Genomic DNA, 24446 nt, shown 5'->3' with positions numbered 1-24446 from the left:
AATAGAATAGTTTTGTCTTACTAATTTAAAGTTAAGTAAGAGGATACCTCATTGAAATAATACTTGAATATAAGAATTACATAAATATTCCAAAGATTTTGTCATTCACTTTATTGTTTTATGTGGGCTGCTAAGTAATTATGACTCCACGAAGTTCTGCTTTATTAAGAAAGCATTCCAGTTGTTGAGGTGTTGGTATTTTCCTCAGTCATTTGTTTTAGCCCACTCTGTACTTAAACTCTTACTCTATTATCTCTGCTTAATGAACACAGCATTTAGTGCAATAAATTGACCTGGTTGTTACTGATCTGTTCCTGGTACAAGTGGATTGATAGTCTTTCTTAAAGAATGCTAGCCTTAAAACTGTCACAGTAGCACAGAAAAGAGAAAGAATAATCTTTTTGTCCTGCACTGAACAGTTGAAAGTATTAACTGTTTGCAACACAAGTTCTCAATGCAGAAGACTTAAAAGAGCAAAAGGGAATTTGAGTGCTGCTGTTGGCAAATTCCATAGCTCATGTACATAAATAGGCAGCTGAAGCCAGGGACCTACTTGTCTGTCTAAAATGTCATGGCCCTGAACTAAGCCTACAGAGTTCAGTACTGAAAGAACACTTGTTCCTCTAAGGCATGAGATACACTGTCCCAGTAAACTATCAATCTCTGTTTTCTAGAGGTTGGAGCTTTTTTTAACATCCTTCAGAGAAATGGCAGTACATTGTACAATGGGAGTACAAGCTTATTTAAACTATTATCATGTGCCTGGTGTCAGACTTATCACAATTTGGATAGCTTCTCTGACTAGTGTTGCACATAAAAAATAGTTTTGAGGTCACAAACTTGTTTGCTGGCATCATCTTGTCTTCCATAGTTCTAAAACCTCTATAAAATTAAAAGAACCAAATTAGAGTCCCTGTTTGTTCCTGCTGGGTGAAGTAAGAAATAGTGGTCTTTATTCTGTAATAAATTTGGTATTATTTGAGACCTCGTTTGTTGGCATAAGTGCTGTTCCCTTTCTCTTCAGCTCTCCACTGTTTCAACCATGGAAAATTTTTCTCTTGACAACTGCAAGCCTACTGTCCTCCCCTGTTTTTTCTTTTTGTAAGAATTTACTGCTCACTTTCTCATTGTTCTGATGGGTGTCTATAATAGAGCCAAATAGGAGGAGGTAATTTATTACTTTTCTAAGAAGAGCAAAATTTATCAAAATCAGCAATTCTTCCTTTTTCTGTTATATCTCAAAATAATAGAATGTGGAAGCAGTGGACTTCTGTGGAAATAATTGCTTTCCTTTAGTTTATGAAAAAAACTACTGGAATAGGCCCAAAAAGTGCAGGATCATGAGAGATGCCTAATTCTAAAATAATTCAGTGGTTTTCAGATTCATGTGGTTGTGGCAAGTGAATGGTGATAGTTCCTCTATTTTTCTTGAATTATTGATGTACTATTGTTTCCCTCTGAGATGGATTGGGCTAAATCATGAAGTGCAGATGCCTTGACATCAAATATGCATTTATTTTTAAAGGTTGTATTTTTAGAAGGATAGTTAGACTTTAGTTCTCAAATACCCAATATACATGACATATGATAGGACTTTCACATAAAATATTTGAGCTGTTTCTGGCATAGACATAATCAAATGGATTTACCAGAGTATTTAATTTTCTAAAGAGCTGATAGGAAAATGAAACCTAAGCTTCAAATTTAAAATATTTCCAAGTTACTTAATGAATTGCAGTCTGGCTTAGAGTGAGACCAGTCATATGGGAGACCATCCAGTTGTCCAAGTAGAATTATATGCATATATATGTGTGTGCTTAATATTTGATGTTTAGATGAAGGGTCAAAATCACAGAAATTTTTCAAGTTAGCAGATTCATTACATGAAAGGTTTTAGTCCAAGATAGCAATGCTTCAATAGCATGGGAAAACTCTTACTCTTTCCATTTCTGGCTTAAATGTGTTTGGTTTCATGGGCGCAATATATAAAACTCTGTAGCAGAGACACAGCAGATGTGCAAATGCTGATACTTAAGAATATTTAATAACATTTTATCAGAACAAGGATTCATCTAAGCTAGCATCCTCCAGCAGTGACCAAAAGTAGAAGCACAGGGAAAATTTAGTAAAATACAGGAAGCCAGGAGACATGCATATTTCCCTGTATGCTCTCAGCATGCAGCTCCTTCTCTTATTGGGTCTCCTTGAGGCAGACAGGGTGTTTTTTTGATTTACAGATTTTCATTTGACTACTTCTCTTCTGTCAGTTTATCTACTGTTGGAAGTGATGTATGTTTTGAGATGTGCTGAGTTAGAATGCAAGCCTTTAAGGGTTGTGAGTCGAAGAGCATAGAGAAGTCTTTGTACAAGAGTGTGGTCTTTGTACAAGAATGTATTATCCTTGGCTGCTGAAGTGGTTGTGGCACAAGTGTTGCCCAGAAAGACCAAATTGCTGCTATATGTGCAGCAACCATAGACTAGAGTTAGTCTTAACTCTGCTTTAATTATTGGTAGTAGTCAATAAATTCTGTAGTCTTTGGTAATGAGGATGTCTGCTGTTCTTTTGTGGCATTTTAACTTGATTCCCAAGGCTACTGTGAACCCTTAATATCAGAAGTATTTTGTTGCTTCTTTCCAGATACACCTCAGCTTTGAAATTTCAACCTGAAGCCTTGTGATGGCCTAGTCACAAGGACGAAATCATACTTGAATAAATGGTTCAATAAATAAACTGCATTTCTATACCAGAAATTACATCCTGCACGATACAAAGCATTGAGAGATGCCTTTTTTCCCACCCCACCTGACAGGTTACATCTTAAAGAGAAGTTGCAGCATACAGAATGTGAGGCCAGTGTAGAAAAATTAATTTTAATGTTTTATTTATGAGGCTAAAGGAAATCAAAACATTTTTAATCCTGTATGGCAAATTTATTTATGTATTGACAGCTATACAGAAAAAAGAACTCCAACTTCCAAAAAACTCCACAACTCCACTCTTCACCCCCAAAATTGGTGTCTTTTGGCGTTAAACTTTAGGGAACAATACTTTCCTTGTGACTCTGGCATGCCAGCCTTAGCATGCATCTAGGGCAATGTGGAAGGCTGTCAAGAAAATATTTTTTGCTCTTCTTTGAAGAAGGGGAAGGAATTTATATGCAACGTCTGATGGCATATCTAAATGTACATACAGAAGAATCAGCTTTACAGGTTACTCAAATCAAGTGGTTTGAAAGGCTGAAGCATAGGATGAGGTGACTGCCAGGAAAATCAGGCTTTCCTGGAAGCTTGGGAAATGCACTTGAAATTGCCTGTGTCTGTGGGTTAGTCTACAGGGAAATAGTGAGATGATCTACTTTTCCCTACATGCAGATGGTGAAAGAAAAAGATTGATTTCTTAAATTCCATATCATTCAGGCCTTTGAAGGATTAAACAGCAAGATGAGAAAATTACTAGCAAGACCAAGAGTAACCTGGGGCTTTGGAAATAATTGTCCCTTCAGTAGTCTCTTAGATATTTCTTTCACAGTGATGTTACAACAAATTTACTCATGTCAATTTGTTAATCTGTATTACAAGGAATCTTCATGGAAAAATAGACAACCTAAACCTAAGAAAACACTCCCCTCCCCTCACTCCCCCTGCCTCCAGGCATATCTGCCTATCAAGTTATTCCAGTAATTTTAAAGAATTATTTTAACAGCTACAAATTTAGATCAAATATGTTTTCTTCAATGTTCTAAAGTAATCTGTTGATTTGGCAAACTGTCTTTGATATACTCTGTGCCAGAAGTTTTGGAATTGGAGAATGAGAAATCAAGAAATTACCCAGTTTTGTGTTGCCCATCTGGTACCTTTAAGAATTTGGCTTTTCCAAGGGATTGAGAATTGTTCATAGTAATAGAGGGAGATAGATCCAAGTTTCATTTTCTGCAGAAGAAGTAAGACAGGAAGATCCTGAATACAAAATAACTTGCTGTAAATTTGCTATTTCTCTGCTTATACTGACAGAGAGGAGGACAGGACCAGGTTTTTTAAATCATTCATGGTAGTGAAATAGAAGATCATTGATTTCCTGCAGAGTTCTGAGTCTGTAGCTCTGTGATAGTTATCACTGTGTAGATCCTATAAATGTGCACTAAATGTAGGCAGTCCTTCTATTTAAAGTCTTTTTTCAAGTGTTTGTAGTACTTTCTTAAATATATTGTCATATTGAAGGTACTGAAAAGAATCTGTCTATTCACAGTAAAATTATTTCTCTGTGTAAGAGAGGATGTGAATTGAATGAAATTTCAATGCAGATAAGGTTTTGAATGTGAAATTTGAGTGTATGTATCTGAAATTCTGAAATAAGTTCATTAAAATGTCTTCTTGGACTCAAAAGAAATGTTTGTAAAACAAGAAAAGGTATTGTAAAAATAATTATAGGGTTTGTAGATATGGATTTACATGTAAAGACAGCATAGAATAGCATTGTAGACTAGAGTGATTTGTGTTGGAAGGGACTTAGGGGATCGTCTCATTTCAACTCCCTTGAAAGAGGCAGGGACATTTTTCGCTAGACCAGGTTGCTCAGAGTCCCATCCAACCCAACCATGAATACTTCCGGGGAGGAAGCATCCACAGCTTTTCTGGGCAGCCATTTTTCTCCAACCTCACAGTAAAGACTTTCTTCCTATCATCAAATCTAAACGTAGTCCCATCCATCCCATGTCCTGTCACTACTTGCTCTTGTAAAAGATCCTCTCCACCTTTCTTGTACAGCCCTTCAGGGACTGGAATGCTGTAATTAGGTCGCCCTGAACATGACCATAAAAATTTATTATCTTCTTCTGGATCTTAACGACCTGTCCTAGATTTTTCTTCTAACTCCAGAACATCATATCTGTTTCTAGGGGTGGATAGGTAGCACAGGAAACATTCTTTCTCCTGCTCTGAGTTGAGACAAGAGTCTCTTCTCCCTTGCCTTGTGAATTAGCTGATCCTAGTTGCTTGGGTTGGATGTTAACTTACCTTCAGCTTCCAAGGATTTAAGGGAGGGTCATCACCTTGCTAGCATCAATGGCCTGCTCAGATTCCCAGATGGTACCCTGGCTAGTGAGCGCTTTATGCAGTGAAGCTTGTCTGTCTGGGCGCACTTGCACCCATGGCACTCAACTCTGCCTTTGGGTTCTAGCAGGGCTTCCACATTCTGGCATTCCCTGCAGCTGAGGGCTTGGATGGCTCTCTGAGACTTCAGGAGGTCTGTTCAAGTGTGGAAGCTGTGGCGTCTCTGTTTGGGTTTCATGCTCAGTACAGCAGTTGCAATGGGTAGACACCAATTTTGTTGCCAAAAAAGGTGCGTGTTGATGACTCCATAGGATGAGGTGGCTCCTCCTCTGTGCAATTCGTCGTGGACTGCTATGGAGACCCCTGTGCCACTTCCTTCTAAAGCCACATGTCCTGTTCCTCACACTCACTGGACCCATTTAAGTCTCTCATGATTGTTTGCCCCTAGCTACTCCTTTCTCCACTCCAGAACTGCTCTCTCTCATTTGCAAGAACTGCTGGGACTTGGCTGTTTCCTGGCAATCCTGAAAGGTGTCTCAGCTGTTACTCAGTTTTCCCTGACCCCAGGAACCTCCTGTCCAGCTCAAACCTAGTGTTTAGTCACCCAGAATTTACTGGAGCCACTGGTGGTGTCACCACTGTCACTATGCACCTTGCCAGTTCAGCAAAGGAGAAACTTGTATCTTTATTTTTGTAACAGGGTATGCTTTGAGTGACAGTTGTCATGTAACAGCAAAAAGTGACTGGATATGCAGCACTGATTTTGCAGTCTAGGGTAATAGAGGATAGGGCAGGGAAAAGCAAAACAGCTTCCTATGGTTACGTTTTGTGCTTCTCTGGGTACTTGACATCATTCCGTCCATGAATTAAACATGATTGAAAACCATGTAACCTTGGAAATTGTCCAAACCAGCATTATCACCACAACTATTGTCAACAGCTCTGCTAGTGTTCCACATATTGCAATTTTACCCTGCCCTGGCATGTTTTAGTTTAGGTAAATTAGTGTGTCAGGCATGTCTTAAGAAGCCTGGCTGAATTACTCAAGAATTACTGGCTATTCTTTTTTTCCACAGAGCAGGTATTGAGAAACCTGTCTTGCTACTCATATTCCTTCTCATTTACATTATGTAAGAGACACGGCTTGAAAAGGCCTAGAGAGACCTTACTCTAAAAACTGAAGATCTTACAAATGGTTTGAGGAGGAATGCTTGGAAGACCCTTAAATGTTTGCTGCACTGTCTTAGCTGTGCTAGGATGTGTGTATAAAAGCAATAAAAATCCAAATCCACAAACCCCAAAACTGTAATGGAAAGGTGTTACTGCTGTCCTACAGATGAGACTTGCATCTCATGTAAGCCTGAGATGCTGCTGGGTCTGAAACCAGCTGCAGCAAGGAAAGAGTATGAAAAGGGGAATGAATGTTCAAAAAGTAAGCGTAGGTGGGTCAGTACTGTGCATTGAATTGTTTGGGTTCTAATACACTACTTACTTCAAATAATGAAAAGCACTCATTTGCATTCAGAAGGTATACAGCATTAAAGTAAAATACATAAATATGTAAATGCGTAATTATCTAAGAATATAGGCTGTGACTTATACTTTAAGTTTTCAGTTCAAAATTTCAGGTTTTGCAAACAGATCTTTCATATTCTTTGGGATATTTGTGGCATATATTTTTAAAAATATTTTACTGTGTTACATCCATATGGGCTTGAAAGACAGTTGTAGCAGGGGCCTGAGGGGAAGAACAAAACAATAGCTTCTCATTTTGTGGTGGAGCTGCTTGCCCAGAAGTTAGACCAGGATAAACAGACTAGGTGAGGGAAGAAAGTAGGTAATTTGTATTCATGCAAACTGAAACTATATGTTTGCCTGTGTGTTCTCTATACTTGGAAAGATGCAGAGTGGAGAAAGTGCACAGCAGGCTGTGGTTTAATGTATTTTGCTCCAAGAGAGCTTTTTCGTGTCCCTGTTTTTTGGAGAGAGATTTTTCCCCTCACATTTTCTACAAACTGAGAGATCTACTGCAGACTCCTTTGGGAACATCACCTGTACAGCTTCTAGAGGTCTTACATGTGTTAGTGATTTTCTTGCTCTGTGCATTTTATGTATTGAACCAAAATTTTTTTCTTGGTCCAATTTAAGCTTATTTTAAATTTTTCTGTTTAAGAGGTGTAACTCTCTGAATACTACAAATCAGTAGATACTGCCACTTCTGTATAGCCGTGGTAGTTTCTATAATGGACATGCCTAACTTTAGCATTTGTTTCTGAATTAAGGTATGACCACAGTATGAGCTGCAGAGGAAGCCCCCATCTGCATTAGGGCTGAAGCAGGAGCATACAGGATTATCAGTACTGATCCATTGCAGTAAAGGATTCTGCTAACAGTGGATCTGACTTGCCCAGTTTTCTATAGAGATGGAATTGCCAGTATTTGAGTGAAAAAAATCTTTCCTGATGGAGAGAAAAAAATTGTCTCAGTTTTTTCTCTTGCTCTGCAAGTTACACTGATCCTAGTGATAGGAGAAGATTGTGCTATGTAGGGGAGGAGATGAGTGTAACTCCAGATGGTGAGGGGGACCCCTGTTATAGTTACCGTCCTTAATCCAAGAGGAAGGACATTTGTGCACACTTGCTGTGACAGGCTATGGAAAAAAAATAAAAATCATTGCTCTCCAAGGAGTTAGGAATGAGGTGAAATTCTGTATTTCAGTCATGTTATGTGATCAAGAACTGAGGTTGATTGCCTCCAGATTTGTGTTTGTTGACCCAAAATCCCTGTATGACCTTTTTGGTATGTCCTTTGGGCATGTGCCACAGCTGGTCTTGGATCGTAATTGAATACCACAAGGTTAGATAGTGAGGTTTTGCCAAGTAGAGTTCTGAATGATGAATGCTTTCTGCTTTTGGCTTAATTCAGACAAGAATTTTAAATTCCTCCTTCTTACCTTATTGCCAAATGTTCTTAAACATTCTTTCAGAGATTTTTTTTTTTGTTTGGTTTGGTTTGTTTGTTGTATTTGTTTGTTTGTTTAAACTTTTGTTTGGTCTTTTTGTTTGTTGCTTTGGGGTTTGTTTTTGTGTTTTGTTTTGGGATTTTCTGGGGGGGTTGTGTGGTTTTTTGGGGGGTGGGTGGGGGGTTTTTTGTTTCTTTGTTTTTTCCTTGTTGATTTTTTTTTATTGTTTTGGAGGGGTGGGGTGTTGTTGTTGAGGGGGCATAATGTTGTTTTTGATAAAAACTGGCAGCGAGTTTAAAAGGGCTTGAAATCTGGGAAAACAGGGAGGAAAGAACAGTCAAGTGAATGCTAAAAGCTATTACATAAATCTAACTTCTGTGGTAAACTACACTACAAAAAGAACTTTGCTCCCAAATCAGTTTGGATCTGGTCGTTAAAGATGATCAGCAAATTGTTGGTTGTATACTGTGCTCTGCAAATGTTCATGTCTACAGGCACAATGGTTTGTATTTTTTTGAAAAACAGTGAGCGTGATCTATAAACAAATTGAGCACTGAAATGTGTTGGGCATAGTGATTGTTACCATGTAAAATACAAAATTAATGATATGTTGAAGAACCTGTCCATATAATGCTTTTCAGTGGAAGTAGAATAAGGCTGCAACTGACCAGGTGAACTGTTGCACTGTCTTCTGTAATCCTTGGGTATCAGTGTACAGAGAAAGCAGTAAAAACCCCAAAAGAAAAACAGGATTTAGAAGGAATGTGGATCTCAATTTGCAGTACTCAACTAATGAGAGGCTTATGGAAGGATTGAGTTATCTATCAAGTGGATTAATTAGCACAATGTTAAAAATGAGTGAAGGTGTATGTGGTCACAGAATCCCTTGAGATTTGCTGAGCTTCCTTAATGGGGAAAAAGATTCAGAATATTGAGGACAGATGTAAAGCAGAAAAGCAAGCAACAATTCCTCTTACAATAGCACTCTTTACAACCCCATTTTCCTCATATCTTTTTCTCATGTCTCTCTGTCTTCTTATTTATTCTGCTTTCTACTTGGTTTTTGAATTTTTCTTGGTGGGAGAAATGAAACAATACTAATCCAACAATAACTGCATGTTTGTAGCATGCAGGAGGAGTATAGCTGAGGAAAAGGGAGTGGTCAGAACATTGTTGCATAGCCAGTCAGTAAATGCAACTTCCTATCACATTGTAGAGAGTAGCAGTCTCTGGATTTTTTTCCCCTAGTTTCTGAATGTATATTACAAATATTAGGTATATTTCATGCTGTCATTCTCAATATTGAATGATGGCCATTTATCTGTACTGAAGTACTCAGTGAGGTTGCTTCAGATAGTATGTACCATGATGATTCTGGCTTGAAGAAAATGCAAAATTAAGTTCCCAGGCTCCCTCATTGTTAGGTTTCTCATATCAGCTGAATTTCTGTTATTAATTTGTTGTTAAAACTGTTGCTGTCTCTTGCCCAAGGCATAGTCAAAATAGGGGACTACTGTAGTGTCCTCTGATTATGTATAAAAGCATGCTGATTTAACATGTCTGTATTTGGATAGCTAATAATTTATTTGGCTGTTGTTTTGAGAGTAAGCTTAAATTGACATTCTCCCCTCTAGTAGATGTGGTATGTGTTTTGGTTTTTAGGTAGTTACCGCAAATTTAAGCTTTCTGTGCTTCCATGAGTTCATGACACAGACAGTGGAAACTAATATTATAAACACAAGGTTTAATGTGTTGGACAAGAGCAATTTTTTATCCAAGGACCAAGCCAAGGCCAGTAGTGAGACCATCTCTCAGAAAAACTAAGCTTAGAGAATCTCTCAGCATGATTCAAACAGCAAAACTAAGGGCACAGAGTGAGTCTGAGACACAGCTTGGCCTCCAAGGAAGAGCTGAGCAGTGGTTTACTTTGATTACTGTAAATGCTTATTTTAAGAAGGTAAATTTGTATCCTCAGCAATAAAGAGGTTTTGATTTATTTTTCAGACACCAGAAGGCCACTTCGTACAAATCATCTGTAACTTCATTTCTACAGGTGCAGGGTATTGTCATGTTAGATGCTTTCCATATATGGATATTTCTTTTGCTGAATGAGATTTATTGCTACAACTGGAATTAAGATCATGTATATTTAAGTTTCTTGGAAGTGTGTTTCTCTTTTTATTAAAGAGTATATGACAGCAGTAAATAAGATATGGTTCTCTTTTGTCTATGGTAATTTCCTGATCTTTCTTGGACTCAAAAATAACACTATTGCTTTACAGAAACAGAACTTTATAACATCATAAATATTACCTTTTTAATTCTGATTTTGTACTGACTAATGGAAATTAATTAAATTAGTATCCCATTGCCATCTTCTGCTTTGACTCCTCAGACCCAGTAAACTTCACATGGCTGAACTCACACACATGGACATGCACTCACACATGTGTATGTATAGGTGTGTGTATATATAAAGCTGTATTTTTATTTACACCTGTGCATAAACATGCATGCTACTCAGGAAACGTCAGAAATGTTGGCCTGTTTTACCACTGATGGTTCTGTTCTTCCTGGTCTCTTCTGCTTCTGAGTTTAGCAAGTTATTTCCCAAAAGTGTCCGTGATACTTAGGTGTATTTGAACTCCTGGATTAACTGAATGTCATGGGTTTTTTCTTGCCTTTCACCTTTGAGTAACAGAGTACAATGCTCTGCTTTGTAATAATAATAATAATTATTACAATATAGTAATAATAAGTAATATTATTACTTATTATAACAATAATAAAAGTAATAATTTCAATGGTAGTATGACAAACAGATTCCTGTCAATAAAGACCTAAAAGTCTATTTTTAAAGAAATGGTGTCACTGCTTTAGTTGAATTTATGGAGAAGTCAGCACAGTAGCTTTGCCACTCATTATCACCAATTGGTTAAAGTTTGTGTTTTGTCACTGCTTTACTTGTCTTTTGCCATCTCTTAAGTCCTGATGTGTTGCAGCCTGAATTGCCGCTAGTAAAGTCCCAGGTAAAGAAGCGAAAAGGGCCTTTGTATAATATCCATAGATGATTAATTCAGCCCTGCAGTGAGATGTTCAGGTTCCAGACAGACACACCCCCCTGAGGGTCCCGCTTTCTCCCCCCAGGGGCCCTCGGGGCTGACCTTGGTCTCAGGCAGTGCAAAGGTGAGGCCCAATCCGGGAAAAGTGAGGGAGTGGCTCAGAAGCACCTATGTTCAGACATAGGAACAGGATCAAGAGCCAATGGAGTGTAACTTAGGAGATGCCCCCCCCCCCCCCGGGCCTCCACAATTCCCCATTTTTTACGTTATTAAGAAAGCTTTTCTGAAGGATCAACTGAATCAACACAAAATGACCAAAACAATCAAAAGCACCCATAAGACAAATTTCAAAATGCAAACAATTCTGAGTCCTCAATGTTCAAACAGATTTTCTGGAATGTCTTAGAGCTGGCAGGAGGAATGCGGGGTTTTCTCAGGACAATTTATCAAGAAACAGAGTCAGAAGATTTCTTCAGCAGGGGCTGTTTCTCTGTCTCCTGTGGTAAAGTGGTTGGATGTGATAGACTCTGTGCAAGATAGTGTAGTTGATGGTGTGCCTGTTAGAAACTCCAAATAGAAATCATTACTTTAAGAAAAAGATGGTTACTTTAGGGAAACTTTCCTTTCTTTCCCTCCTAATCACGCTTGCTGTGGTATTATGAAGGAACTCTGGGGAAACGGATTAGTGGAGAGAGACCATGGAAGAGGGGAAAGAGTGGTAGGAATTTGTGGGAACATAAAAACGGGGTAATAGGACAATGGAAAGGAAAAGAGGAAAGTGGGAGGGAGGCAGGAAGGCCACAGGAATTGGGGTATGAGAAGAAGTGGAACTTACTGGACTGGAAGGTTCTTTCATTATTGACATGGGCTTTTGGATGCAGCTTGCGAGTGTTCTGTGCTCTTCTTGCTTTTAGGCTATTGCTGGGCCTTGGTGGCTGTTTGTTTTGTGTTCTATGTCCTTGGTAGGTGTGCAGAGGACTTCTGTGATGTGGATAATATTTTGCATGTTTGCAGTTTGGTGCATGTTTACTACCTTGCACTGGAACTCCACCACGTCCTGTCACATCAGCTGCTTGGGGGCCTTTTCTTCCTTGTATTACATTAAATTCCACAATTTCTCCATCTCCTAGACTGTGGAGGTATTTCTGGGGATTATTCATTTTTATAGCAGTCTGATGAACAAACATATGTTCTGTGTTATCATTCCGGGTTATGAAACCGTATTTGTTTTTTACATTGAACCATTTCACTGTCCCCAAAATGTTCATGGCAAGGACTTTTTTACCTTTGCCCGTGGGTTTGTGTTGGTGTTTTTGGACACGGTTCTGGTGCGCTGCCGTGCAAAGTGCTTTGCGCTCCTGGCGCTGGCGGCCATGCTGAGGCCTGGCCCCTTCCCAGGGGTCTGTCTCAGCTGCTGTCTGCGGGCACTGCCAGTGCGGGGCTCTCAGAGCAGCGGCGGGGGGCAGGCGGCGCTGGTTTTGCAGCCAGGACTGCGGCTCTGAGCCATCCCCCAGCGGGGCTGTCCGCCTGCCCCGCCACAGCGGCGCCCCAGCTCTGCTGGTCTCACTCACCCGCCCTTGGCCCCCGTGCAGCAGGCTGCTGTGGTGCGGCCTGGACAGCGAGTATCGGCCGGCTCACCCTGGCCTTGCTGAGCGCCAGCGGGGTGGCCGTGGGCTTTCCACAGGGGGGAGAGCCGCTGCGGGGCACGGAGCGCCAGCACGCCGGCAGCCCTGTGCCAAGGGATACGGCTCTTGCCACCCTTGCCACATCTTGCTGTACTATGGCAACAGAGGTAAACACATCTGCTGGAGGAGGCGTGGGGAGCAGAGGGCAGAAGGGGAGACCCCATGGCCCCTGCCCTCCGGTCTCCGCCATCTTGGGCAGCAGGAGTACAGAGGCGAGAACGTGGGGGTCTTTCTTTGTGACAGGGGAGGGGGTGCAGGGGCACAAAGAGGGGAACACGGAGGAGAGATTTTCAGCTGGTTTTCATCCTCAAGATTCAGAACGCGTTTCATCATCATATTAAATAAAGGACGGAATTCTGTCTTCGTTTTTAGCCTTTCCCAAGAATTCATCGGTTAGGACTAAGTTCTGTGAAATATAAGGAAAATGCTTAAATAATCACTGTACAAAATACTTCAACTCCTCCTCTGAAAAGCAATAATTTTCTTAAAGAAAAGACTTTTTAAGGTAGAGGTAAACTTCTTGTTGTGCATGAGTGAGTGTTGTCTCCATCTTAGCCCAGTCTCTTCCCAACATCCCAGAGTACAAGGAGGAGCCAAAATTTTAAACTCAGCTCACTGGGGTAAGAAAATTCTCAGGGTGGTCTAGTGCAGACCTTTCCAGGAGAAGAGGTCTCAGACTAATCTGGAGGCCTCACGTTGGGCGCCAATCTGTGTTCTGATCTCTGAGTGCCACTGAGACGGTGAACAGCGGGGGGGGCACTCTCCCGTGCCCCGGGTGTATGGAAGGCAGCTAGGCTGACCACCTGCAGCAGAGGAGACACTGGAACAAGGGTGGAAGATGAAGGGGTCAACTCTTAGCAGAGGTTAATCCAAGGTTTATTTCAGGAGCTCTGGGGAGCCACTACAACCTCAGGGGTCTCCTGCTGAGAGCCCCGTGAGACGTTCCAACGTTACATTTGAAGGGAGGTGGAAACCTAAAATAGATAACATTTTACTAACCAATAAGAAAAATTAAGGTATGGATACTGGGAAATGGACATTTAGGAGACCGTATGGGGTAACACTTGGGGGGTTGTCTCCTAGCCTCTGGCTAGTCACTTGACATCCTGGACCGAAAGTTCTAGGTGGAGGGGATGGGATGCTGAGTGACTGACAGAAAGCCGGGGTGGTGATCTGAGGGTGATCTCAGCAAAGGAAAGAGATTACACAGGTAGAGGGAGGGGGTACAATCTGGGGTAAACCATTTGGGAAAAATAAGGGGATACAAAGACAAAACCATTATAAAACATAAAAACACACTAGAACACTGATGTACCAAGTCAGTCTTGTTACTGCAGAAACATAGAATCAAGCTTTAAGCTAACATCAAGTATTCTGCCGTTTCTTATGTAAGTAAAAATACTACTTAGCAGCTAATGCTTCACCACATGTTCTCAGAACAGATACATGAAGTTTCACCTACCAGCCTGAATGAGAAGTGATGCTGCGCTTTTCTTTCTCTCTGCAGCTGGACTGTTAATGTTTTGTCAAGCAGCACAAAATTTCATGCTTTTGCTAATCTACAAAGAAGCATTCACAGAGTATAGTTCCTTCTTAGTCTTGTTCCCTGGTTTGCACTTTCCACATGCCTGATAAAGCATTCACAAATACGGTTACATGTGTTAACTCAAAGACAAAGAGCTATGGTTTGGTATCTGGGGGAACAAAAAAGTAATTTTTAAACAAGCTTTATTTATTAGCATATGTTTTTGGGGTTTTTTTTTGTTTTTTTTTTTTTGTTTTTTTTTGCTGCAAACAACAGTGTACTTAATCCAGGTAGAATGATACCAGTATGAATGGTTATTGTATTTAGGACAAATATATTTAAAATAAAGACACCTGTCCCAGGGTATAAGAACATGTTGCAAAAGCAACTGCAGTTGTGATAGCAGTGGGTTTACTTTAATTTTTTTTAAATGGCATATATAGTAAAGATAGAGGTGAAGGTTTTGCATGGTAGAATGGTTTGGTAGAATGTGATGGATACACGTCATATTCAAGGCCTGCTTTATTATTTTCTGACAAATAGAGATGTGTCAGATATGTGGAATGCTGCTCCACTCTGGCATTTTCACAGACAATCTTGGAAAAAAAGGAGGTTGCTTATTGTTTTAATTTTCAAACATAAGTGTGCCTGGAGCATTTTTTGTCCTCCTCTCAAATGATCTAGAAGTTAACAGCAAGCATACATCACATTTTGGGATGGATATCTGTTCAGAACTGTGAAGCTGTAAGAATACTTAAAGATTTGAATCCTTACCATTTCACCTGGATGTTATACAAGCCATTGATTTGATAAGCAGATTCCATTGGAAAATCCATGCTAACAAGTGATTGCCTTTTTAAAAATAAATTATATTGGGACAGAGGTTCTTAAGTACATTCTAAAGCACAAATACTTCAATATTTGACAATAAGCAATGGGAATTTAGTGTACTGTGTGTTTGTAGTTTGTGAGCTTCCTGCAAACCTGAAACATGAAAAGCTTTAGGAATAGTATAGTAAAAAAATTATATTGTGTAGGAGTATTTCTTTAATGAAAACTGTATGTAAAATGAGACATCAGAAAAACAGTTCACTAGTTGCTAAATGAATCAAAGTTTTTACAGCTGGTGGTTTCATGTGCATAATTTTTATGGATGTCTTGGAATCTAGTAATTAAAGGCTGTTTTTCTACCCCTTTCTGCATCTTGCAGGCATACAGGAGTTTCCAGAAAATATAAAAAACTGTAAAGTCTTGACAATTGTTGAGGCAAGCGTAAATCCAATTTCAAAGTAAGTTTGTACATATTTTGATGTTTTATATTTTGTGCAAATACTACTGAGTCTTGAATTTGCCCCAAGATGTGTGCCAGCCCTTGGAGGTGAGAGCAAGTTCCCTGAGAAATACCTTCATTAACCTTGTTGCACAGCAATCCGGTATAGCTATCTCATTAAAGTACTTTGCCAAAGTTAATAGGCTGTGGGACCTATCCTTCATTATACCATGTAGCTTTCCAGCTTGTTAAAATCCATCACTTCTCTGTGACTGTAGAGAAGTGTGTGAAGAGTTTTCTTAATAACAAAAATGAATTCTGGTTTAATATGCATTTCTGCTATAGTGACAAAATTAATTTACCAGAAATCTCTACTGCCAGAGATAAAACTTATCTCTTCTGGGGGAAAAGGAGATTGTGTATTTTTAAATTTATCCTGTTGTTTCTAATTAATGCCTTCTTCTCATTACATGTCAGGAGGTCACCAGTTTGTTGCATGACTGCGTCTATTCGTAGTTCTTATTGCCTGTAGATATTGTTCTCAATACTTAAAATAATTTTGAAACTCATAGAGAGCAACTGTCTAGTGTGACTTTAAAGAAATCACCCCCTCAATTTTAATTTTATCATGTAGGATGTCAGTACTATACTGCTGCTTAAGAAAATATGACTTAATGCCCTGAAAATATTTGAAACTAAGGTACCATGTTATTTTACTTCTATATAGGCTGCCAGATGGATTTTCTCAACTGTTAAACCTAACACAGCTGTACCTGAATGATGCTTTTCTTGAGTTTTTGCCAGCCAATTTTGGAAGGTAAGTTGAACGTGAAACTTCATATCTACATTAGTTTTAAGTTTCTGCAGAGCAGTTTCTTCTGGTTCTGAAGCAAAGTGGGTACCGAAGAAAGGGAAGTGTACATTAGGAATTTGCAATAGTTACAGGGAAAAAAAGCCTTGAATCTGTATCAGCAGCTTTTAATTTTGAATTCTGAAGGACAGACAGAATGCTTATGAAGGGTGTAAAACTCATTTACATTCTTGTTTCTTTTCCAACACTGGTATGGTAAGTAAGGAATTCTTTTTGAAATTTATGTTGCTTGTCATGTAGTAATTGGAGTGAAGCAAATAACGACTACTGTAATTCCACTTGTCCTGCCTGTCCTGGCTGCACAAATTACTTCATGCACAACTATAACTCTCAAGTCCTTTTTTGTTAGGAATATTTCTGAAAAACCTGGCGTATTTATGGTGCATTCTGACTATGCAAAACTGTTACATGTCACAGTTTTAGTACAAGATAAATACCTCTGTAAAATAGATTAAATCTTGCAAGCAAAAGTGAAAGGGTAATACTCATAAAAGGAAAACTTCTAGATGAGCATAGGTTAAGCTGTCCTTATCACACCACTTTAGCCATCTCTGCGGTTTTCCCCTCTCCATTTATATTTTATACCCTTTTCTCCTAGATTATTACTTTCCTGACCCATCCCATGTCCAGCAAGAATCTCTTTCAGAAAATCCAGCAATTAGTTAAGCAATTGTGTTGCTGAGTGAAAGAATTGCCTTAGGCCATATACTTTTATTTGTGCCAGCACAGTTTGCAAGAGATTAGCACAGCCCCCAGATAGTGCTGCAGCAGTTGGGCAGATGAGGAGATGAGCAATGGAACATAGGCACAGGTGCTCTCCACTAGTGACCATTAATTTATTAGTCATCTGTGATCAGAGCTGTTGGCTTGCTCTTCTCTGTTACTAGTTAATGAATGTCTAAGAGCACCAGATCTGCTACATATTCAGCTATCAAAACATCTGCTTATGATGCAGATGCATTACTGTCATGCTTTTTTTTTCTGAAGCACACAGTTTGCTTTTCAGAAGACTTCATTAAGGTTGAAGAATATCTGGAATATGCATAATCTTGTTGGAATTCTAATGATTGTGTATGCTTTTTTCTCTTCTGTTTTTAATAGTCTGACCAAATGGCAAGATTTTCATAATTAAAACATGCACTACAGATAAACTTGAAGGGTTGAGGTTGACACGGCTGATCGTTTAAGTAGTAAAACTTACACATAATATGCATCAAAAATTGTCATATTTTTTTGTCACTGTCAGCTTCTATAATGCTTAATGTTTAGTGAAATGGTAAAGTCATTAATTACTAATATCATAAGAATAAGTCAGTTACTGAAGACAACTTCAAAGCCATTTCTTCATTGTAGTGTTTCTCTTCATAGTTATGAAGAATTCTGCCTTGTTTGTCAAAATGTAGTGATTTGCAGCATCCTTTTGTACACCTAGGAGAATGATTTTGAAGTATTCATGATATGTAAGTTTACCTGCTGAAATAGTGTTGCATAGAAAACATAGCGTTCTACAGGAAGACAATGTTTGGATCAAATAAAATGGAAAGCAATGAAACATTAAAATACCATTTCAAAGTAAGGTTTAGACCCCTCTGACATTGACTATTTCCATAAGTAATAAGACTGCTCTGCCATCCCACTATTTTCCATCTAGGTAAAAATACATTCTAGTGCAAAGTCTTTTAACTTCTGTTTCAGAATATGGAAATACTTCTTTTATAAACAAAAAAAAAAACTCTCCTAGAAGCTGTTGAAATGTTTAATCTCATAAATGACAAGCCTTCAGTTTCTTCCAGTTTGGTGCATTAATTTTTTTGTATACAACCATATAGCTAGTACTTTTAATTGTTTAGGAATAGGTGAAGTAACTGAGTTCTGTTGCCTGCTGTTACTGGCAACTATTGTTAATAATATTGTCTCCTAAAAGCTAAGCCAACACATATTACAGCTAACAAGGTTTTTATGCTCTGTGTGTCAAGTTAGAAACCTGGTTTCTTATATCTCTTTCTCTCTGAGTGTTCATAATTTCTACAGTTTAATTGCTGCCATTTCTCACAAATGTTGTCTCCCATTCTCTCACCTGCTGTATTTGTAGTGTTCTCACATCCCTCAGTCTATTAGACTAAATAAAATTCTGCTTTCTTCTGGTGTGGTAGGTTTTCCTTTGTGTCTGAGTATATTAATATATCTTGGAACAGGTTTCAGTTTTAATTCATCTTCTTTTTGACAGAGGATCATGACATCTATAGCTATATTTAGAATTTGAATTGAGGTTTCTTCATGGCTTGTACAGTGTCATGATTATCTTCTTGTTTCTCTTGGAAATGTCTGTGGTTGTGCTTCAGTGTTCCAATTATCCTTTTTGCAGCTGCCTAGTGTAATTTCCTACATGATTAAATGATGTGTTGGACAGTTCAGTTAGAAATGGCTGATGCCTACAAGGAAATCCTAAGTACTTGGCTTGGTGCAATGGTATCATGTCCTTTTTTAAATTTTTTTTAGTCCTTAAGGCTGTACAGGTTTTTCCCCCCTACAGTGTCTTACTAAATCACTGTATTGTCTGTGACATAAGCCAAGTTAAATATTTTTCTGATCTTAGAAGATTTCTATTAAAAAATATTGAACAGGATAGTCCTAGAAAAGGTCTTTGAGCACTTCTATTACTACTAACGTAACACTCAGCCTGGTTAGGAAAAAAATTTTTATAATGGAAGCACTTTTAGTATATCCATGCAGTATTTTGTTGGATTCATCTCCGTGCTTTATTCTCATCTTCAGAATTTTTGCTAAAGATTTTCATAATTGTGAGGTCAAGATTATGCCATCTTTTCCCCTTTTTTTTTTTAAGAATTGTATATTGGCTGTCTTTCAATGATGTTATTTTTGTCCAACCTGTTAGGTTTAATAAGTCACCAGACTTTTCATATGATGTGCCCGTTCCTTTGGAATTCTCAGGTGACGAAGTGGGGCCTTTTCCTCCATTCCCAAATGGAAATTTGAATGCATTCATATTGGCACAGAGCGTGACATTAGCCTTCATGCCAGTGCACAAATATTTGAGAACTATTATCCTTGCCTAAGAAAATCGTAAATGTTGTATCTGAATACATAATGTATATTTACATTTAAATATGCAAATATATAAGCAGAAAATGCTTGAAACTCACTTATTGCTCATTTTGAGACAGGGTTTTAAACATTTTTTTAAAACATTTTTTACTAATGGGTGTGTAAGATAAACAAGGATTTATCTTCAGTGTAATTCTAAAAATCTGGCATTAATGGGATATTGTCTATTATGGGATATTGTTTCCAGAGCTTCTTTACTGGATGTTGCAATTAATTTACTTTATTTCTACTTTCTCAACAATTTGCCAGTAGTATCTGTAGTAGTAGATAGTTTTAGTAGTATCTACTGCGGGATATTTTTTATGTAAATGTACAGTGATAATAAAATTTAGTTACATGTATGTATATATATGTGTGTGTATTTAGTTACATATATACATATGTATATATGTGTTTTGCAGAAACTTTCATAAATGCAGCCTTTAACATGCATAGTTTTTATTCTGCATAGTTTCCTTTGCATTTTAGTAACAATTTAAAATAAAAAGATTCTGCTTTAGGAAAACTGCAGAGGAGGTGTAAAGTAAGGAACATCTCTCAATGCAATATATTTATATTTCCAAGGAATTACTGCCTGTCACACAGCAAGTGTCAAGTGTACCTGCTGTATGTTTCTTTTACATTTTTTACAGGTAGTATAGTTTATGAAATTAGATTTAAGAAGGATATTGATCTTCTCTTGGGAAATTGTTCATGTAGAGATTTTATTTTATTGAAAAGTTTTGTTGCATTTAAAATGCAGGCTAAGATGGTTGTGATTAAAGAACGTTACTGAAAAAAACCCCAATTTTTAGGCTATTATACTTAGAATGAGTACTCCAGTTGAATAATACCTGTTACAGCTTTGTGCATTGGTGATGTGCAGATAGGTCTGTGTTGATGGGTTTTTCAAGTTCAAAAATTCAATATTTCTGTAGAAGTAGAACAGATCTTTTCCTCAGAATGGCCCAGATAATAGACTGTCTGCTACTATGAATTCCATTTTTCCTTTAGTATAGGTGAATTAGTTCTTTATTGCTTTTCCAAATTAAATGCCACTTCTTCAGGTGCCTTATTGCAATTCTTGATGCTCAGCCTGGATGGATGCTGGATGCTTAGCACCAGCAACTGAAAAAACAGCTAGACCTAGTATTTGATGTTCGTTATTATTTTAATCTCCAATTAGCTTTTCAAGATTCAATAGTGGAAGAGGTGACAACTGCTTCAGTCAAGTATTTCTCATCAATTACTGGAAGAAAATTACATGTTTAGACACAGCCTGTATCTCCCACCTAGGAAGGGTTGAGAATGTTTTCCTAGTAGCTTCTGTGAAGCTCTATGCATAAGAAATTCCATATTTATATCTTTGGTCTCTTAGGAATAGCTGAAGAAAGATTAGAACAGGAACAAGGTGACAAAGCTATAAACATTTCTGTCACCAAAGTCAGTCTTTAAGTTCACAGAGTTAGCTTATTGCAAGCGTCACACAGTCAATTCTGGCTAAAGTCAGTGAAGTGTGGGTGTACATATTTATAGTTTAGCATATGAAGGGAGATTTGCTGCCATTGCATTCCGTGGAAATTTGACTGCATACATGAGCTGTGAAGAAAAAACTACAAAATGTGTAGCTATCTTCCCTGTCATCAAAGCAAAACACCAGCTGAAGCTTGGTGCAGTGCTTGGTTTAGAAATCAAAGCCCAAACTGTTCATTCATGTCTGAGGGTTCTTAAAGTTCTGTTTTGCACTAGATTGGTATCTTAGGGTGCTGGTATGGTAGGCTTAGGAGGTCTTTCCCACTTATGTTCTAGGTGAACAGCAGGGCTATTACCATGAATGGGGTTTTTATTAGGGTATTCTTTCACCACTGTTAGGGTAGTGGGTTTTTGTGTTTTTTTTTTAAAGCTGGAGGGAGGAGGTTCCCCTCCAGCAGTTGCTACCAGATGGTGAGGGCTGCTTGCAGTGCTGGGCTGCACTGACCTCTCTTCTCTTTCAAGGTGACTCTTACATTCTTAGGTTATTTGTGGGCACGGAGATCGCTGCTTTCAAAGTGAGCAATCCAAAATGAGTGAATATCTAGAGGAAAAATAAATACTGTTTTCTGCTTTCTACACAAAATATAGTTCTTACCACTTAATTAGAATTAAGGTTTTTGTCTCTGTTCTTACAATGCACTAAGTTAAGCACCTTCAGAAAAGACTGGTCTACTCACCAAGCTCCTTTCTGATTCAGGGACCTGAATCTGTGTTGTGTGAGGGCTGTCAGTGGGTCACATGTAGAACTCTTGTCATTACAATCCTATCTGTATTTAAACTAAATCAGTTTCTTAATTTTTTTTAACAAATAGAGCTTTGTCACTTCTGTCCCAATACAAAAAATTTTACTGGGAATGACAGTCATGTATGTCAAGACTGCTTGGAACTTAACTTGGCTAAGCAGTTGAGTTGGGATTTAGAGGTTGTCTTGCAACCAAGGATTTACTGAAAAAAAGGTCAAACTACCTTGACCTTTTTGACAGAAATGTCAAAATGGATTCAGAAGCTGACTAGAAAGAGAATATGAAAGGAAATCCAAGATTAATTTAAAGCTATCAGGTGGAAGACTCCAGGTATTCCTTTGATAAGACTTTTTGTATTAAACTCTTTGATACCTTGCCAGTAGTAGAAATTGAACATCTTTAGTTGTGCAAAATGATCCTTTCTCTTACTTCCTGTGTACTTTTCATTATAATGGTAACATGTACCCATAATTAATCCAATGTAGTGTTTCAAAATTTTTGGGATGAAGGAAAAAATTGTGTCCAAACTGGTGCAGAAAAGCAGACAAAATCTATTTTGTTTGTTGCTTTGTCAAAATCAAGCTCCAGCCAATGAATTTAAAATAACCTGCAAATTTTGCACAAAATTTCACCTCAATGTTACAGGGAAAAAAAATTCAAACTTACAGATTTTTTTTCTTTTAATTCTATAATATAAGTAAGGTCAGAGATTGCTTTTGTCACTAAATACAGAATATTGTAGTAATTTGTTATGTCTTTCTGTTACAGATTAACTAAACTCCAGATATTGGAACTTAGAGAAAACCAGTTAAAAATATTGCCAAAGTAAGTATTATATAGTTCTAGGAATTCCTACAGCATTTGTTTTAACATTAATCCATTCTACCTCTCTCCTAAAATCTAGCATTTTTCTAGTCCCTGCCTTGCAATTCTCACTTACTTCATCAAACAAGCCTAGGCTGATGGTGATGCAGTTCCTGCTGTTTCTATGAGCAAGAGCAATGCTCAGTATTTTCCAGCTAGGACTCTGGAGCTCCAAGCAGCTTAACAAATATACAAGAGGTCAATGAAGAAAGAAACAGATCCCAAAGATGGGATGTGAATAGCCACCCACAGAATCATGAATACATTGTGGTGTACTGTAAAAGTGATCTTTCTCTGGCAACAGAAATTGGTAGAGTTGCTGTTTTTGGTGGATGTAACTAGTTTTGGTGGAGAACAGGAGGCGCTAACAACTGAGTAGTCGCTCTGTCTAATTCATGCTAGGAAGCACTTGAATGCTGTAGGCTGAAGTGGAAACTGCCAGCTCTTCAAATACAACAGCCAGTTTTTTAGTGACTGTAGCTAATTATATGCGTAAGACATGATCAAGGGTTATGTTCTATTGGGATTCCCTTTGTAAGTGCCTAGATACTGTACTGTGGAGTCTGCAGTATAAACAAGCCAGAACTCCTATCTAGAATGACATGTACAGCATCAGAAAGTGTGAATTTACATCTTCAAAATGTGAAGCATTCTGTGGTATAAATACTCTCAATTCTATTCAGCTCTCTCTGCTATCATTAGTTTTTAGCAGAAAAAATTACAGGACATATAATTTAGAGTGGTAGCTCTCTCTAAATTAAGTTCCTCCCAACTGAGTAACAGTAGCTATAATTAAAACTTATAGCTAATAGATATTTTGTTTATAAGATCAATTTGACCTTACCTGCCATAATTAACACTAAGAGCATAAATTACATGAAATATTTCTAAAAATGTAGTTTGTTCTTCAGTGATTAGACAGTAATATATGCTTTCATGTGTTTAAGTCAAACTCTGTCGGAGGTGCTGGCAAACTTTTTGTTGACTTCAGTGTTTTCAGAGTTCTGTTCTTGATTGAAAACTAAACAGTGACTGTCATGAAGAGCTCCTCTGTCCCATAATAATCTATGGTACATGCTGAGCTGCCAACTTTATTATTCTATTCTGATACTCTTATAGAAGATGTAATACAGGTTTAAAAAGTGTAGGAAATTCAAAGCAGTTAATAAGATACAGCAGTAGGTCCTAATATTTTTGCTATAGAATGCCAATATATTTCTGGTTTTCCTGTGATTCTCATCTTTCTGATGTTCTTACAGCAAATTCCTATTTGTAATAGGAAATATATTTGGATAAATTGTGCAGCATCAAACTAGCCCTCTTTCTGAGTAAAACATGTACATAATTTTCGACACTGAAGTATGAAGTGCTTGAAAGAATGTTAATCAAAATGAGTAATCAATGCCAACACACTACATCAACCTTACTTTATGCCAAACTTTATGCCAAATATGTATCACTTTTTTTGGAGCTTATCCACAGACAGAGACTGCAAGTGACAGCATTATAATGCAAAACAGCTGGATGAAACTGTTTCCACTGAAAGGAAAGCAAAAACACAGGGACTATTTTAGAGGCATTTTTCTGATGGGTAAATTGGAAATATGGTCCAGTAAAAATATGGTACTTCTTTTGTTTTTTTTTTTTTTAAGCTTCTGTGGCCTAATTTTTAATAAAGAAAGTTAGCATTTTAGAAAGAAGCAGGTTATTTGAGAGTATAATTACAGTGATGCAGGGCCCAATCTTGCCATCATGCCTTTGAATTGTATGCCGCTTG

General features: G+C 38.0%; 1 protein-coding gene across 3 annotated transcripts in view; it reads left to right on the top strand.

Annotated features, from left to right (window-relative positions):
• The window catches only part of ERBIN (erbb2 interacting protein), a 121224-nt gene that overhangs the window by 58845 nt on the left and 37933 nt on the right, over window positions 1-24446 (top strand). For all 3 annotated transcript variants that reach the window (XM_058044648.1, XM_058044647.1, XM_058044646.1), the window contains exons 6-8: window positions 15494-15572; window positions 16281-16370; window positions 22574-22630. In XM_058044648.1, coding sequence (XP_057900631.1) covers window positions 15494-15572; window positions 16281-16370; window positions 22574-22630 — 226 coding nt within the window. The remainder of the gene's footprint in view (window positions 1-15493; window positions 15573-16280; window positions 16371-22573; window positions 22631-24446) is intronic.

Source organism: Melospiza georgiana, chromosome Z (genome assembly GCF_028018845.1).
Source record: "Melospiza georgiana isolate bMelGeo1 chromosome Z, bMelGeo1.pri, whole genome shotgun sequence".
Classification (NCBI taxonomy): Eukaryota; Metazoa; Chordata; class Aves; order Passeriformes; family Passerellidae; genus Melospiza; species Melospiza georgiana.
Note: the sequence above shows the minus strand (reverse complement) of the source record. Positions and strands in the feature narration are given on the sequence as shown.